The 17,339-nt window shown below is 35.5% G+C and overlaps 2 protein-coding genes and 1 long non-coding RNA gene across 7 annotated transcripts; 1 reads left to right on the forward strand and 2 right to left on the reverse strand.

Moving 5' to 3' along the window:
* On the reverse strand, positions 1 to 8,814 carry LOC143221847 (uncharacterized). The gene is made up of 3 exons (XM_076447442.1): positions 8,681 to 8,814; positions 6,272 to 6,430; positions 1 to 1,785 (listed from the first exon to the last, which is right to left on the reverse strand). The coding sequence occupies exons 1-3, from the start codon at positions 8,739 to 8,741 to the stop codon at positions 1,544 to 1,546; spliced, it is 462 nt and encodes a 153-aa protein (XP_076303557.1). The 5' UTR covers positions 8,742 to 8,814; the 3' UTR covers positions 1 to 1,543.
* Positions 1,781 to 15,007, forward strand: LOC143221849 (uncharacterized). 5 transcript variants are annotated; one of them, XR_013011871.1, is made up of 5 exons: positions 1,781 to 5,907; positions 5,989 to 6,051; positions 6,140 to 13,984; positions 14,057 to 14,488; positions 14,552 to 15,007. It is a non-coding gene; the product is annotated as an uncharacterized LOC143221849 (long non-coding RNA). The 5 variants fall into 5 exon arrangements; XR_013011868.1 differs by having other exon boundaries at positions 5,989 to 6,058; positions 14,552 to 15,006; XR_013011870.1 differs by having other exon boundaries at positions 1,781 to 5,900; positions 5,989 to 6,058; positions 14,552 to 15,006.
* Positions 13,814 to 17,205, reverse strand: LOC143221848 (uncharacterized). The gene is made up of 3 exons (XM_076447443.1): positions 16,267 to 17,205; positions 14,510 to 14,671; positions 13,814 to 14,234 (listed from the first exon to the last, which is right to left on the reverse strand). The coding sequence occupies exons 1-3, from the start codon at positions 16,313 to 16,315 to the stop codon at positions 14,032 to 14,034; spliced, it is 414 nt and encodes a 137-aa protein (XP_076303558.1). The 5' UTR covers positions 16,316 to 17,205; the 3' UTR covers positions 13,814 to 14,031.
* Positions 17,206 to 17,339: the final 134 nt, after the last annotated feature.

Here is a 17,339-nt window from a genome sequence, read left to right on the forward strand (position 1 = left end):
TGAAGAGAAACATTTTAATTCAGATATGCAAATTAATTTAATACATTTTACAAAGTACACATATTAAAAATGCGCGTTACGCTGAAAGAAAGAGAACATAGCGACGAAGCAATTTTGTACGCAAACCTAATCTATGAAAGTTTTAAATCGCTAATATGTCAACAACGTATAACAATACGCTACTCGACGGAACGCAGACTATCGCTGGCCGCGAGATAAATGAAAAATTTCGTATTCTAAGCGTTGGACGGATTCCTGATAAGCTACTTTTCCCGCTTGCTTTTGCCTTGTTTTTTCAACAAATTATTCGAAACGCACACTCGCCGACAAAAGACAAAAACCACAGAGAATTTTACAAATCTCACAGACAATTATTCGCTGAATAAATTCTGCAATACTCATTAATAGACGGCCGATTTTATGCATGTACAACGTCGTCAGATCAGGGGAATTGACTCGAGAAAATTGAGGGGAATACAGGTACCCCCTCTCTGCCATTACCGAGTTAGTCACGTGACTAACGAGAAAGTGGGGGAATAATGACGAATGACTGTGCTTTTATGACGAAAGTCACTACGTGAAATACAACAAATGTAGAAAGATTAAAAGAATTGTTATTTTATTGAATATTGTATATCTCGTTTGTTTCATGTGGAATTAATCCAAAGTCTACTCATTAATAAATAGCGTTTATAGTAAAATAAAAACATTCCACATCGATTATGGGAAGTGGGAGTTGGATAAAAATTAATTTTAACTTCACCACTCTAATCTATTAGTGTTCTGTATTTCACTCGACCGACACCTTCATAGATGCACAAAATGTCCGGCAGTCTACTCATTAGAATGATTTCAGAGTTTTTGTCGGCGGGTGTGTCAACTGGAAAATTCAAAAATCGAACAAAGAGGAAGCGAAGATTAAACCGAGTATTAAAATAGAAGAAAGAGGAGCACTATCTACTTACAACAGCGTGCGGTATTAGACGCGTGTTAGTCATTCGATCGAAGCTTCCGTGAACCGTGACGCGAGGGCGCGGTTGCGAAAACGTATCCCAAATTAACAGTTTCTCTTTACTATACAACCACGTCACGAACTCTATATACACGTATGGTACAAAAATAATCGTCTCTTTTTTCCCTTCTTCTTCTTCTTCTTCTTCTAAAATATTATAAGATCGTTACGCGAACGATGAATTTAAGTAAAGCGTTTATAGCGTGTGTTAGCGCGGCGGCGGCGGCGGCGGCGGCGGCTACGTCGACTAACGAGGTATATCTAACTATAAAACGGCCTAACGAGTTCGTCACGACATAGTGTACAACCACTTTTATTAATACGGCAGGTCCCTACGACGAAAACTGGCAAGAAGAAAACAGGTGAGAGATACGACACACCGCGATGTGTTTTACACGCGACGCGGACTTTCAGACTTATCCTAAGTGGCGTTTTTCCCCTAATTTTCGCGGAACGGTATACATATTCTGCTCTTTTTTTTTTTGATTGTTTGTTCTTATTTGTTACTCGCAACAAGATGATTTCGCGAGGTTAAACCGCGGCGTATTTCGATTGGAAGAAGTTGTAACCGATCAAGGCCGCGGCGACGATGTAGAGAGAGTGCTGGATCGATGCGCTTGTCGCAGAGTTGCAGAGATCAGTGCTGCAGATGTGGCACGATTCGATCACGTTCGGACCGTTAATCGCCATTGAACTGCAAGGACCATCGCTGATGTCTGCTTCGTCAACGTTCCGAGTCGAGCACTGACGTATCACGACTCGGTCGCCATTTTCTGGGGAAAAACAAGGTTTTTAATCTGTGTTGAATACGTTTCTTGATCTTACTGCTGGCATCGATCGTACAAATTGACATGGAACTTCTTTGTTTTTAATTATTTCTTTATGAAACATGTATCAACGTATTCGTGACATTTTTCTGATTAAAATCAGCCCGAACACGACGCAATTAGGATGGCATTTACTCGTTTAATTCGCGATACAGTAGAACCTCGATTATCCGAACGGATCGATGAGTGCATGTCGGGTAATGAAATTGTTACCTCTGGCTACAGTGTTGAATTAAATCTTTATCTGTACATGAATTAGGATAATTGAGGATTCAAATAGCATCGGTTCGGATGATGGAGGTTGGATCGGTTATGATCCAAATTGTGTCGTGTTCGGGCTCATTTTAATCAGAAAAATGTCACAAATATGTTGGCGAAAGTTTTATAAGGAAATAATTAACGACAAACAAGTTCTTATTGTGTTAGTATAATTATGGGTTCCACTTTGTGAGCACCTGTTGGTTGTTAATGAACAGTCGAAAACAGTAAAAAACGTATTATGGTATTTAGCCACAAGTGATAAGAGTATTATCTACCTACTTTTTTATGGTAAATAAATAATAACTATTATTTCAAATTATTTACGACTTGTTCAATTATCTTATTTTAATTGTCATACTTGAATTTAAAGTTTCATACTAAAAAAAAGGAAAATTGTATTTAACCATAAGTGACATACCAAACATAATCAATTTCTTGTTACTGCACGATTCGAACAATTTTTTAATGATAATTGTAGGTGATTAATATTTCGAATTATTAACGATTTGTTGAATAGCCTATTTTTTATTATGTTAAGTGTATAATTTTATTTGTTTATCAATGCGATCGTGTTCCGCGTAATTTTCTGCAAAGCAAGCAGCTGATACGAGTCTACCTAACGATATTTACAATTTCCGGTTTCCGTGTAGGATCGACTGCGCCATGCGAAATATTTCTTATTTGTGCGGGGCCGGAGTATTGTTTGAACGATTTAACGCAACAGGTTGTGTAACGCTTGTGATTCAAAGTCTACTGAGAATCTCCGGAAGCAATTATGGCTTTGTACATGCGAATAAAACTGGGTTCCTTTGTGCCATGATTAATAATATACATGCCGAGGTGATCGTTTACAAATTCCAGGACAATTACGGGCAACTATTCGAACACTATAAAACGTGTCCCGCAAACATTGTTGCTGACGCTATTTAATCACAGAAATAATTTCACATGAAAAACAAATCTAAAAACACACGGAACAGAGTCTATTTACGCGATGTTATACATATTCATGGCAATTCAACTGCAGGTATTTATAGGCGTTCATTTTGCATAATACGCAATAATAACACGTAAACTATTTTACTATTACAGATCAATTTTTCATGTAAATACTCGTCGAATGTGCCGTTTATCTGTCGATACTTCTTCGTTAATTGTACAGCACAATTAATCTTCATTGAAGCAGAGTCGCCAGAGTAAGACTTGTGTCCCCACTCTACCTTCCCCTTCCACGGCGCTATTCCCCCACGCTTCAGCCGTGTCAGGTGACGCTCTCCGTCTCTGTCTTAGACTTATACAAGGATGTCCCAAAATTCCTTCAACAGCCGGAAATGGGAGGTTCCTGAGATGATTTGAAGCTACATTTTCCTTTGCAAAAATATGACATAAAACACGGACCAATCAGAGCGCGAGCTAGAGGCGACTTGGCGCATCGGCCAATAGTCGCGCTCTGATTGGTCCGTGTTTTTCGTTAATAACTCCTAAACAAAGCTGCGGATAACAGTTTTGCAAAGGAAAATGTTGCTTCAAATCATCTCAGGAACCTCCTATTTCCGGCTGTTGAAGGAATTTTGGGACACCCTGTAGACCCAGTGTTGGCAGAGAGAGGGTAACTTTTTCCCCTCAATTCGTGCTCCCACCCCTCATCTGCCGACTCCGCATTGAAGTACTGTGCGGAGCACGAGAGAAAACTAGGGCGAAGGGAACAGGGAAAGAAGCCTGACCATTCAGATTGCCTTTGCGTTCCTCTTGCCCCGTTCCCCTCCCGCTAGTTTTCTCTCGTGCTCTGGACAGTACTTGTAGAAATGTGCATTAAAAACCTTAAATATTGTTATTATTAGAAGTCTGTCGTTTAGCATAATCTATTAGATTAAATAATCTGTTTCTCTAGTTAAACAGCTGAGTACAAGAAATACGTGAGAGAGGGGAATAAAAAATTGGAAAATATAATTGCACGTTGTTAACGTCTAATTGCAATGTTGTTTACGAAAAACAATTTAAGATTGACATGATCGTTCGATATTATCTTCGACGTTGTGCGCAGAAAGTAATTAGCCAAGTCGCAAGAAATAGACGTTTTTTGCGTCGTTGTGCGAATATTGTCAGCGCCATGTTGATTCAGATAATCCCGGTGGCAGTTGTGTATATATGCGCGTCATTAATTCCAAAATTGCAGTCACGTTAACGCGATTAACCTCAATATTCATGATTCTGCAACGGCGAGTGATTTTTCTCTGGCGCGGGTGTGGTTTCGGCCTTGGTTACACACAATTATCGCAATTATGGCATGGGAGCACGCGGTGTGAGTCACGGGCACAACACGGCGTACTCTGACGATCAACTTGGATCACCGGACAATGATCGCCGGGTAATATTACCATCCTACGCCATTTATACGTAAGGCTGTTGCTCATAATTAAGCCAGCTCTTGCGACCGTAATAGCCAAGATGCAAATGTAACTGGTGCTAGACCAAAAAAGTTGATGATGTTCCTTCTAGAAACGGTTTTTAGTAATTTATGCTCGGACAGGATCGTTCACATGGCAAATAATGGCGCTATTTGTAGCTTTAAAACGATCAAAGAATCTCTCTAGTTTAATCCTTTGCGACGCCATTTTCAATATTTAAAAACGTCGAACCATCAAAATAAGAAAAAAGATTACATCGACTGCATTTATTCATACCACATTGAAATTTTTAGCGATTCATTGGTAATTGCAAATATATTTAGTAATGTGGATATTGTGTTGGATTAGAGTACGGTAATACTTTATTTTCTAGTTTAATTCGGCGCCATTTTCAATATGAAATTTAGAAAGATCAAAATAAGAAGCTTACTACAAAACGTACTGCATTTAAATTTTAAGCGATTCATTGGAAATTACAATTTTTCATTGGAATTTTTAATGCAAGGCGTTAACATTTAGAAAAAAGATCTTACCATAAATTGTAACTCTTAACTTATTCCAAGCAAATTGTATATATAACCATGTGAAAAAGTTAGGTGATATTATTATAGTTGTAACCATTTATCGCTAAATCACAGCGTGGAAGACATTGTTATGTTCAAAATAATGCATGATATTGTTGCGAAGGCTTCTGCGTGGTATTGCCGGTGAACTCATTATTATAAGAAACAGCAATTATGGTTATGTATCTCCAGTTTTATTCCCTGTAAAAATTTTCCATTGTTTGTTTCTTTGTTCGTAATCTCTGTATGGTAATCTTTGTGTTCTCTATCATGTTGAAATAAATCTCATATGAGATTTTCTATAATATAATTTAAAAAAAAATAATGCATGACAAGTCTCTCCAAGTAACCATTGTGATTCGTCATAACAACTGGTGACACAATAAATCTTAACACGTATGTCCCATTAAGACGTCTTGACCCGGACGTCCAGACTTAAAATTGACGTAAAATGAACATCCGCAAGGCGTCATGTGTTGCCTGAACAGTGACGCATTTACACTTTCGCGAATAGTATGATAAATGATAATGAACAAATCAAAATGAATATTTCAAAAATGGAACTTTAATTTTGCCATTGGTGCTACGAGAGAGATTATATCTTAATTTCAGAAATTGTGACATTTTTCTGAAAATTGTTTTTGAGACAAGCTGCAGGTACCATTTTGAGTGACAAGGTCCCATTTTGAGCAACAATTTATCGGGAGTTCTGCGTTTTATAAATAGCAAAATCTTTGGTTTCTTTGTAAATGTGTTCTAATTTTAGATGTCGATGAAAAATGGCGGTCTATGAATAACACACAATTCGTAAAATACAAATCTGAAACAGGTGAAAAGTAGGAGTTCATATTTCATGCAACTGTTTTTGAGAAGCGTGTAAAATCTTTGATTTCTTCGTAATTGTGTTCTAATTTTAGGTGTCGATGAAAAATGGCGGACTACGAATAACACACAATTCTTAAAATACAAATCTGAAACAGGTGAAAAGTAGGAGTTCATATTTCATGGAACTGTTTTTGAGAAGCGTGTAAAATCTTTGATTTCTTCGTAAATGTGTTCTAATTTTAGGTGTCGATGAAAAATGGCGGACTATGAATAACACACAATTCTTAAAATACAAAACGTGAACAGGTGAAAAGTAGGAGTTCATATATCGTGCAACTATTGAGAAGCGCGCGATGGTTACAAAATATACCGTACCTCTTTTCACAATTTTTCGGCAAATCGGTCTCGACGAGTCGTAAATGCCGCCATCGCAGACCCTCGTGTGGGACATCGCCTGATGTTCGGTGATGTTCATCGGATCACCGCAAAGAGAGTTCGAGTTCGAAGCGCAGACCCAGCATCGAAGAGCGGAACCTGTAAAACGAGTCGGAAAAAATAAAAAATTTCGAATATTTATCGTTTGACGCGAAACGATTCCTTGTTCCGGCGATGTTTTTTCGTTGTATTGCCAAGCAATAATTTGCGAATATTTACGCGATGATAACATTCTCTGATCGCGTCATAGCTTTTTATTTTTATCGTTGAATAATGGAGTTTGTAATAGCACGCGAGTATAACATTGTTCCGTGCATTACAAACAAACAGTAGTGTTGGTCATAGTTCTAATTCCTGCCGTGGTAATCTACTCGCAAGAACTACTTGGGTAATATTCCAGAACGTAAAAACTACGTTCAACTGCAGTTCGTTCTTTAAGGATTAGTCACTTTCCGTACTGGCAAACATCAAGGAAACTCGCGGGCATGGGCGTCGTTACGTAACTGATTATATCGACGATTACTTTGTGTTACGGATTAGGGAGAGTACTAGAAGGTGCGGGCACATTACCACTGTTCCTGATTAGAAATGAAATGAAAAACTGTAATAAACATCCTCTTTATTTTTCATTCTAATTCTTCGATGTCAACACCGCGATAATTGCTTCGACATAATTTTATATATTGCGTGTGCAAATTAATTCGTAGCCTTTTCGTCGTGAATTTCTTGATTATTTACAGGCAATCAAAGTTCTGCTGTCGAAAATAATCGTCATCGTATTCTGGGCATTTACTGCATGAATAATTGCGCCGTTTAATACAAAAATGATCTAAATCAATATTTATCTGTTTGGTTTAACACCGCAAAGGGTTTGATCGTTATTAAACAAAATAATTGTAATATCAATTTAGCGTAACTTTCACTGAATTTCTTATTATTCGGAGGATAAAAGATTTGGATTTGAATTTATCTGTACTCTCTCCTAACCTGTTATTACAACAAATGCTTACTTTACGTTGCGCTGCTAGCATCGAAGTAATTTCTGGCACCAGTAAGAATAGCAAATTGAACAATAACAATGGTTAGCTTAATACATTTGATAATTACGGCGGTAACAATGAACCCCGGTATAACGAGATAACAAAAGGGAGTAAGGGAGTAACGACTGGAGCAAAGTAAGACAATAGAAATGCTTGTACTCGAGATGCAGATTTAAATTAAAAAATGTATCTGCTGCTTTGCAAACAGCTTTTAAACGAGTACAATGGAAATGCTTCTACACGAGATGCAAAAAAATTAATCTGCTGTTTTGCGAACAGCTACTAAAAGAGTACAATAGCAATGCTTGTACTCGAGATGCAGATTTAAATTAAAAAATGTATCTGCTGCTTTGCAAACAGCTTTTAAACGAGTACAATGGAAATGCTTCTACACGAGATGCAAAAAAATTAATCTGCTGTTTTGCGAACAGCTACTAAAAGAGTACAATAGCAATGCTTGTACTCGAGATGTAGATTTAAATAAAAAAATTAATCTGCTGTTTTGCAAACAGCTACTAAACGAGAACTTTTCATTGACGCTCAAGGCTATGCGCGAGGACGCTCGTTCGTTTTTAACAACTTTATTACTACATTGCAAAACTACTTTATCAGCAAGATAAATGACGTGAAAATATTCGCATAAAAATCTGTAGTGCAACGACAAATAGACAAATTACGTGTGGTTATTTATAGCGGTAGCAATTATTTAATATTACCGGCGATTTTTGAGGGTCTGAGAGAGTTAACTACGACGTTCTTAATCAAATTCCAACTGCAAAATAACATCTCCAAAATAAACATAGTAATTTAATCATTTCCTTCAAGATTACTATTTAAAAGATTCTAGTCATCGTCTACAAAATATTGCTTACCTACAGTACAATATTTCAAATCACGCATTCGATGCAAATATTTCTAAGCAACAATTGGATCAAAACTAAATGAACAGCTCGAATTGTTTAACTGCTACTCGACTTTTTTCATTACTGTCAAAACACTCGATCAACGTCCAAGTTTAGACGTTTAGAATAAATGAATTTTGAGAGATGCTTTAAAATAAATCGGTTAACATCAACACTCAACTTTAGACGTTTCGAAGCCGAATAAACTTGCTCGACTTTGTATCACAAAATGACAAGAATCTAGAAAGCTTTCGAACATGGATGTATACTGTTTCACCAATTTTCTTTACATTTTATTTGGAGCCAACCGATTTAGCGGAGAAACGGCTCCGAGCAAAAAACCACTGCAAACCGATGTGAGTACTACAGTATGAAAAACGAATCGTACACGTTGAATGTGAACTGACCTGACTGTGCCAGAAGGACCAAGCCGAAAACCAGCAGCATCCACTCAAACTTGGGGGACATTTTGGCCGAGCACTCGGAGATTTCAACGCTGCTGTTGATGGAATCGATCGTGTTTCGCACGGATCGCGGACGTACGAATCGGTCGGCGAAATGGATGCGTTCGAGGGGGGTTTTCGTCGGATTCAAGGATAGTCTTGGAGGAACTGCTGGTGTCACGGAACGTGTTCTCTACGATACTGATGAGGCAACACCCCCTTTTCGCCGGGAGCGTACGCACAGAGTCTCCTTCTTCCCTCGCTCCCTTCCACAAAGTCTATCCTCTCCTCTCCTTCAGCCGGCACACGCGGGCTACCATGGACCGTCGTAATAACATATCGTGCCTAATAACCCCGTAACCCCTCTGTGGACGATGCAACTGCCAGGAAGTAGGAGTCAAGAGCAAACAACCGAAGGAGGCTGTTTCAAGAGAACGCAAGAGACCAAACAATAATCGTGGCTTAAGGGGAGGGAGCGAGAGAGAAAGAGGCTTGTGCTGCCTCGCGGCCCTCATTGGACTCATTAGGACAATTACGGACCTGTTGAGCGCTCTGGGATCTTTCGAGGTATATGCTGGAAACTGGAGCATGCGTTCGTTCAATGGTCGATGAATTTTCAGATTTCTACCGAGACGGACGAATTCTGATGTTGAGATTTCAACGGGGTTTCGCTCGCCTCAATTAGAGAATCATAGCCATGCAGAATCGCATTACATATGTATTTTTATGACGAGGACCGATAGCTGCGGCTGCTGGACGCGCCAATGAGCTCATTGCTAATTTTGTTATTACTAGCCTGGAATAGGTAGATGTTTTCTTGAATCGTTCATTGGAAGGGCAGTCGAAGATGACAGTGATAGTAAGTGTAGGTAACATGGGGTGCTTTTATGATTAATTTAGTTAACATTGTATATTTAATATAATCGAATTCATTTGTATTACTTGCAGGGGAAGGACCCCAAGTGTCCGACTTCGATTTTGATAATTTTTTCTGAGATGATGGTATATGGATCCTTAATTATGTATGCAAAATATTAGGTGTAGTTACTCAACAGTTTTCAAGATACAAACAATTGAACTTCGAAAACTTGAACTGCTAATCATAGTATATCAACAAGGTATGAAACTTTAATTGTTTATATCTTCAAAATTATTGTGTAACTACACCTAATATTTTGCATACATAATTAGGGATCCATATACCATCATCTCACAAAAAATCATTAAAATTGAATTGTTAGAGACAGCTACATTAGTCATTAGTAGACTGCGGATGTTCATGCAATTTTCAATTTTTGCAGCTAAATCTTAAGAAAGTGGAATCATGTAAAATGTTGTTCTCAGTGGTAGTAGATTTTGTAGTTCTGAAATAAATAAAAATCCCACGAGAGAACGGACTTGTTCTGCGCAGCATTTTGAACTGATCTAGATGGTGGGGGCGCAGCGAGCCTATCATCTATCACTTCACTACCCACTCCCCATTTTCTTGAACCAATTAGGACGAAGATGCGCAGCGAAGAACAAAAATTAGTCGTTACACGAGTTCGTTCTCTCGTTGGATACCGCGTATAAATTCTGTGGAATTTTATATTCTACTATTTATATAAAATTTTCAGAAGTTAGTCGTAAATGCATAAACACCCGCAGACTAGTCATTAGATTTGACTGGAACAGTTGAAGATGTTGGAGAATGACAGAAAGTACAGGTAAGGTTTCGGCTTTGATGATTAATCCAGTAAAAATTGTATATTCAGTGTGCATCAAGTTTTTACTAAATAATAAATTTACTAGATCACTTCTTTGGATTACGTGGAAACAGCTACATTTGTTGTGAGACTCGAGTCTCATTTCAGTCATTTACGCACAATCTTAAACGAGATTGTTTTAATGTATTCGGGAAATACGATTAATAATGCAACTGACAGAAAATATAAACGTATATTTCTTCGTCCAAGCAGGTTTCAACTAATGTTGGCTAATGCCAACGTTGAATCATGAAGGAGTGTCTAACGGTGATTCACCGTACCGCAACTTGAAACGGTTGCAATGATGTCTGCAGCAAAAATAAAAATTGTTTGCACAGAAAAGTTCAGTTCGAATTAGTTTTACTTAATTTTGTGAAAGAATTTTCAGTCATAGATAATAGAAATTTTCTGCCTGAATTGCAACCAACTGGAGTGAAATGGAAATTTATTTTCTTTCTTAATATGTTTAATTTAATTCTTCTATATTTACTCCAAAAATTTTAATTCGTCAATATATAATGTCAAATAATGGATTTTATTTACAACAAAAATTTTCAGTCTTCAGTACATAATATCAAGTAATGTATTTTATTGCTAGAATAAAGTACATAAATCATTAGATAATAAAATATCTGATCTCTCTGTTTATTATTTGAAAGATTTAAGTAACATCACTATTGTAAATATTACGTATTTATTTCATTCTTCTATCTGAATTATTTGAACAAGTATGAAATTGTATTTTAATATAATCATGTTAATCTTATCATAAATTAAATTATATTACATTGGCATTAATGAAACAAGGTTTTGTATGTTAATTATAATATTGAAAATCAAAAAGATCTGAAGCAGTCTAAAGCTTAGTTGATAAAGTAGATAGTTTCAATTTGTATAGCATTCTATATCTGCCAAATTATCTGCATTTTAATCACAAACAATTGTATCGAAATAAGTTATTTTATTAATGATGCTTAAATTATATAAACAATTATATAAAATTATATAAAAAAACTTATATGCATTTATTAAATTATACCGTGTGAGTAACTAATGATTGAAACCTATATCAGACTGAAATTGGTAAATATAAAATTAGTAAAAATTAATGAATTTAATAACATGTTATTTTCTGCAAGGCCAAAAATTACAATTTAAGCATTGCAAGACAAAAGAATCAATCAAAAAGTTTTGGATCCCGTATAACCGTTGATTAAAAACTATTCATTAATGTCTTTGAACGAGAAGGAAATTGAAGTATTTGAATAACAAAGCTTCATCAGCGATGTAATTGTGTTCCATCGATTTCTAAGTTGCGAGCTGGTTGCAGATATCTATGCACGGGATTGTAAAGTGAGGCTTGCCGTCTCGTTAAAGAAGGCTTGTTAGAGGTCAGGAGACCAATTAACCCTGCAAGGCATTACCGAATTGACTCGAGCATTTGACCCTTTCTCCTCGGCGCGGCGTGCGTGTAAACGTAAATATGAGTGCTCCCAGACATACACGGTTTTCTGTGTACAAGTTTCGAAGTTACCACCATTGATGCAAAGCTTGCGACGAACGGGATACAACTCGCAGTTCATTCATAAAGTCGTTTAATTTCTGCCTCTGGAAGTCAATAGCCATTTCCGGCCGTTCGATCACGTCGTCTTCCATGTTGCTGAAAGTGACCAACTTACAAAGTTATACCCACAATCCATTGCTGACTGCCGGGGCATTCGTTCAGTTATTACTAGACTGTGGAAATTGTTTAAATTCATTATAAGAAACAAAAGTGAACCTTTCCACTTTCTATCATATTAATAAGTCGAAGATATTCTTCAATTTCTCATTTTTGTCGTACATGCACAAAATCCTCAGTCTAACTGTGAATCTCTGTGCAAAATAATAATTTTTTAAATAAATGTATTTGCTCTTTCTATCATATAGCAAGCCGAAAATCTTGTTCAATTTTTCATTCTTGAAAGAATCAAGGAAATAATTTTCCTTGTTTATGTTTGACAATGTGTTTAGAAGGCTCAGAAGTCAATCAGTCTCCATTAAAAACAGTCAAGAACTTTATTCAAAATATGTCAGAAGTGTCAGAAGCTTTTCGTAACAAACTAGATAAAATATACATGTTAACTTAGCTATTAAATATTAATATAAATGAAATGCTTTACTTATACGGAGTAAATATATTCGGTTGTGTGTATTCAATATTTTCTTCTATCTAAAAACAGCTTTTTATTAAATTATTAGAATAATTTTAATAAATTATTAATATATTAGAAATAGCTTTTTATTAAATACAAGTCTGCATTTGAAGTGGGTTAGAACTAAATGTTGTAAACTGTAAATTGAGTGCTTGCAACCGAATTTATTTACGTTGCTAACTGTATTGCTAAATATTTACAGAGAACGCTTTTAATTAACACTAGAAGTGCCGAGCGGTCAATGTGACTATTAATTTGTTTATTGAGATTTCAATCGATTTTTCCAATCGAAGCTAATCGTTTTAAATTGAAAGCCACCATTCGAAAAATATGTTTACCACACATGTGAAGAATAATATTAACTAGAGTGTTGCCAAGTAATTTCTTCAATTTGCAGATAAAAATGCCTTTTAAAAGAAACAATCCAGTGCAGCTGTCGTTCTATTTCAAAATGGAATGTTCTGACACAAACTAATCAATTTCGGCAAATGGCTGCAATATACAGTAAGTAGCATAACTGATTCCACGCACTTTAAATCAGAATAACTTTTATATGAATGGTCCAAACGACTTCAATTTCTCCGTAAGGCAAGAAGAATTAGTTTAGTAAATGACGTCTAATAAATAAGTTGAAAAAATGCAATTTGGTCGGAATTGTGAAAAACAATACTAAAAATTGATTTTTACAACTTTTTTAACTGGCCCAATAACGAAAATTTAAGAAATGTGTTTTGTCAACTGGTATAAATTATATACGCTCTGAAAATTTCATTGAAATTGGTTAATTGGTTTACGAATTATAAACGATCAAAAATGGTAAAACTTGCCACTTTATGGTTCGCTACAAATTACCACTTTTGATCGTTAATAATTCACAAACCAATTAACTAATTTCAATGAAATTTTCAGAGCGTATATAATTTATACCAGTTGACCAGACACATCTATTGAATTTTGAAATACTTATGTAGTCATTACTCATAGTCACGCTCAAGTATAATATTTACTTGGTCATTAATTATTAGTCACTTTTGTAGAGCTTATGAAGTTATTAGTCAATAATCATAATCGTGACTAGCATTTGCCCAACTCTGCTGGAAAGTGGCTTTGGCGGTTCAGTAATGTTTTCCTGGGTTCAGAGAGAGGTAGTAGGAATTTACATGTGTGTCTTATACGCGTAAGCTTTGTTTTTTTATAGAAACTCTTCATCTCTCTTATGCGGTGGTCCCAAACTTTTGGCCGGCAGAGTATGTGCATAAATGAATCAATGCAATGAATGAATTTTCCAAAGAAATACTTCTGTGTCCTTCATGATTGCAAAACCCGAAGTAACATCACTTTGACTTCTCTGCCAGTTCTAGTGTTGATTAATATATTACAAACAATTGATTGTTATGTAGATGGACGATAAGAGAAGTAACAAATGGTGCGATGTAAAGAAATAAATCGATCCTTGGTCGTTGCAAGCGTAGTCGTTGCAAAAGGAGCACGTGATGCTGGAGTTTGGTAAATGGCGGCAGTATCCATCGATTTCGCGTGACGGCACGCAACCTCGTACCGTCACCAGGACGTCCCTATCTGCATCATTAAGGAAATAGTTGCTTCATAGCCTCGCCACTTCCAAGGCAACATTTTAATTGCAAAGACTCGAAGCTATACATTTGATTCAAATTAATACATTGGGCCAACAGTGTGTGTGTGGTTATCGTTCGACTTCACGCACGCAACATTTTACGATTTTTTCGAAATATTCAATAATCTAAGGGCTTAGGAGCCATCAGTGGCGGAAAATTGACCCTGTATATTAGAAATTACACCTATCTGCAATTGCAGTTAGTATATTTTATACGTACTAGTGATGACGCTTTTCAGACAATGATGAGACTCGTTTTCAGGGCAAAGGACTAGATCATAGTAAGGAGTTGGAGCATATGGATCGTTGCACGCTGTTGTGTGACCTTCAGTCAGATCGGTATTGCACCCGTAACACCATAAGTCCCTGCTTTCGACACAACCTGTGAGACATTGTTGAATCACCATGACGATTTCTTTTCATCATTAATTCATAAAACGAAATATGAACCTTATCAATGATTCAACGTATTTTTTATTTGATTTGTAATCAGATTAAACGTTCAGACGAAAGTTTCGAACGTTTTCGGATACATTAAAATTTGCAAAATTATTAAGAAAAAGTGGTCTTTAATTTCCCATCTGCTGCGTCACGTAAAAATATCTGCTTTGCAAAAGTAGACGCTCCGAGCTTTGAAATGAGCCCCGGCTTATGGTTGTACTATTTGGATGTACGAAATTATCACAATTTAAATATTGACAATTATTTTAATGTTTAGTGTTGTTTTTATGTACTGTTGAATGAATTAAAAAATAATTGAATTTAATGTAAAATATTTCATGACTAGACTACGGATTTTATGCATTAAATTTGAAGCAACGTACATGTTAAAAATATTTAAGGACATCGATGTATCGGTTTCAGAGCTTAGTAGGATAATTAGAAGAAGAATACAATTTTTATTTAGCTCCTGTGTCCTGCGATCAATGGTACCATTTTTTATTTTTCATAAAGATCCGCAGCCTATACGGAAATGCATGACATTCCGTCATTCATTCATTTTAAGTACATAGATAATTGAGACAGTAAAATAAAGTAAACGAATATTATGAAATGCTATAAAACGAATACTTAAAGAGATAAAATGTTATGAATGGCAACACACAACCAAGTACATTGACGTGTAGCACAATCAGAAATATAATAGTAAATTAATAAGAAAGAAACATGAAGATTAGAAAAAACTTTATGATCACTAAATGACTGAAAAATATTCCATTATTCAATTTAGTCTTCTTGTTTCAATTCATATGGGTAACCAGACTATCTGTATAAAACTGTTTGAATGTGAAAATTACACTTTTGACATGGCAATGGACGTGAAAAAATTATTTTACACAAACTTCAATATTAAATTAAATTTATTTAATTATATTTTATATAAAATACCAATACCAATACTTGCAATACATATGTTTGAATCTTCTTCGCAATTGTAATATTGTGGTTTAATATAATTTGATATTCAATATATTGTTTTAGTTTACTTGTTTATTGTACGTGTCTTTTGTCAATATTTTGCAAGTTACTAATCAGTTGCGTTTGTTTTAGGGAAACGGCATAGCAAGAACGACAGCAACCATTTTGTCTGAAACGGTTCATTTAACAAGCCGTTTCCTCCTTTTCTTCGGGCGCGATATAGTTATCGCATGGACCGAAACGGAGGTACTTTTCTCATTAACAACACTGTCTTTCACTGTGGCAATCCCATTTTGCGACACAGTGCAATGCACGAAAACTAAACTGTCGCGACCTTAAAAAACGAAATATTCGTAAAAAAGAACCACTAGTAAAAATAAGTTTTGCTTCATTTCGTTCTATGTTATGACAATTTCACAGTCTCTTCAACAATTGTTAAAAACGCGTAAAAGTAAACGCGATTTCAAGTAAACGTCCCGACAATTCAGTCGAATTACATTGTAAAATAAATCGGGTGAAGGTAAAGGCAAAGACTGATAAAGTGTAAACTCTACTTACCGAAAGTCATTAAAATAATCACTGTTGTTAAAGTGAACTGACTAACCATGGTGGTTTCACTTCAAGATCTACGCCTGGAGTCGCCTCGTTGCCTCTTATCTTATCTGCGACAATAAAAATGGAAAGTCTGTGGAGGTGCTAACCGTGTACAGAATGTGCACGTGATTTTTCATTTCTGCAGCATACTGCGAACGTTAACAGCGGTAATGTGTCAAATGATTAAAACATTACATTAATTCAGTTGGTAACATGTTACAAATAAAATGAATAATAAAAGAGGATCTTACAAGCTAACAAGAACAGAATGACTTCATATGTCAACGAAATAATTAAAACATTACATTAAAACGGTTGGTTACAGATTACAGATAAAATTCACATTTCGCGAATCTCCCAGTGCTTGAACCGGAAAACAGGATCTTGGAAGCTAAGAAGCAGTGTTGGGCAATAAATAAATCCATTTAAATAAATAATTATTTAAATAAAAATTTAAATAACAAGTTGTTTGTTATTTGGATATTCAAATAAAAAGCAAAAATAATTATTTATTATTTGAGCAAGTCTAAATAGAATTATTTGAAATAATAAAGTTAATTGCTATTCACAAATACAATTTCAATTATTATTTGCATTAACAAATAAAATCTGCCCAACACTGCTAACAAGTAGAGAACGATATTACATAAAATAGTTGGTATTTTGGTATACATTAAGAATAAAATTAATCTTTCTGAAGTATTTCAGTGCTTGCACGAGAAAAGAACAAATTGTAAACTAACAAGAGATGGACTGTGTCAACGAAATTAATCAAATATTACATTGCATTGGCTTGTATATCAATGAAATCAATAAAATATTACATTAAAGTATCATAGTTGGTATATTAAAAATAAAATTAATATTTTCGAAGAGTCTCCCAATGTTTGCACGAATAAAGAGGAACTTATAAACTTTATTAATCAAACTTTCCAATAATAAAACAACGGCTTCAACTCATTCCATATTCGCAACTAACAAAATCTGATGATCGGAATTTCAATGAATTTCTTACTAGGATGTGTTATTAATTTGCA

The sequence above is a fragment of the Lasioglossum baleicum genome, chromosome 3 (assembly GCF_051020765.1).
Source record: "Lasioglossum baleicum chromosome 3, iyLasBale1, whole genome shotgun sequence".
Taxonomy (NCBI): Eukaryota; Metazoa; Arthropoda; class Insecta; order Hymenoptera; family Halictidae; genus Lasioglossum; species Lasioglossum baleicum.

Coding starts and splice junctions, on each gene's coding strand:
- LOC143221847 (XM_076447442.1), bottom strand. CDS start 8,741: ATGTCCCCCAAGTTTGAGTGGATGCTGCTGGTTTTCGGCTTGGTCCTT. Junction 6,431..8,680: donor GGTCCTTCTGGCACAGTCAG/GTCAGTTCACAT, acceptor CTCGTTTTACAG/GTTCCGCTCTTCGATGCTGG. Junction 1,786..6,271: donor CCGAAAAATTGTGAAAAGAG/GTACGGTATATT, acceptor GTTTTTCCCCAG/AAAATGGCGACCGAGTCGTG.
- LOC143221848 (XM_076447443.1), bottom strand. CDS start 16,315: ATGGTTAGTCAGTTCACTTTAACAACAGTGATTATTTTAATGACTTTC. Junction 14,672..16,266: donor GATTATTTTAATGACTTTCG/GTAAGTAGAGTT, acceptor AATGTCTCACAG/GTTGTGTCGAAAGCAGGGAC. Junction 14,235..14,509: donor TCTGAAAAGCGTCATCACTA/GTACGTATAAAA, acceptor TTAATGATGCAG/ATAGGGACGTCCTGGTGACG.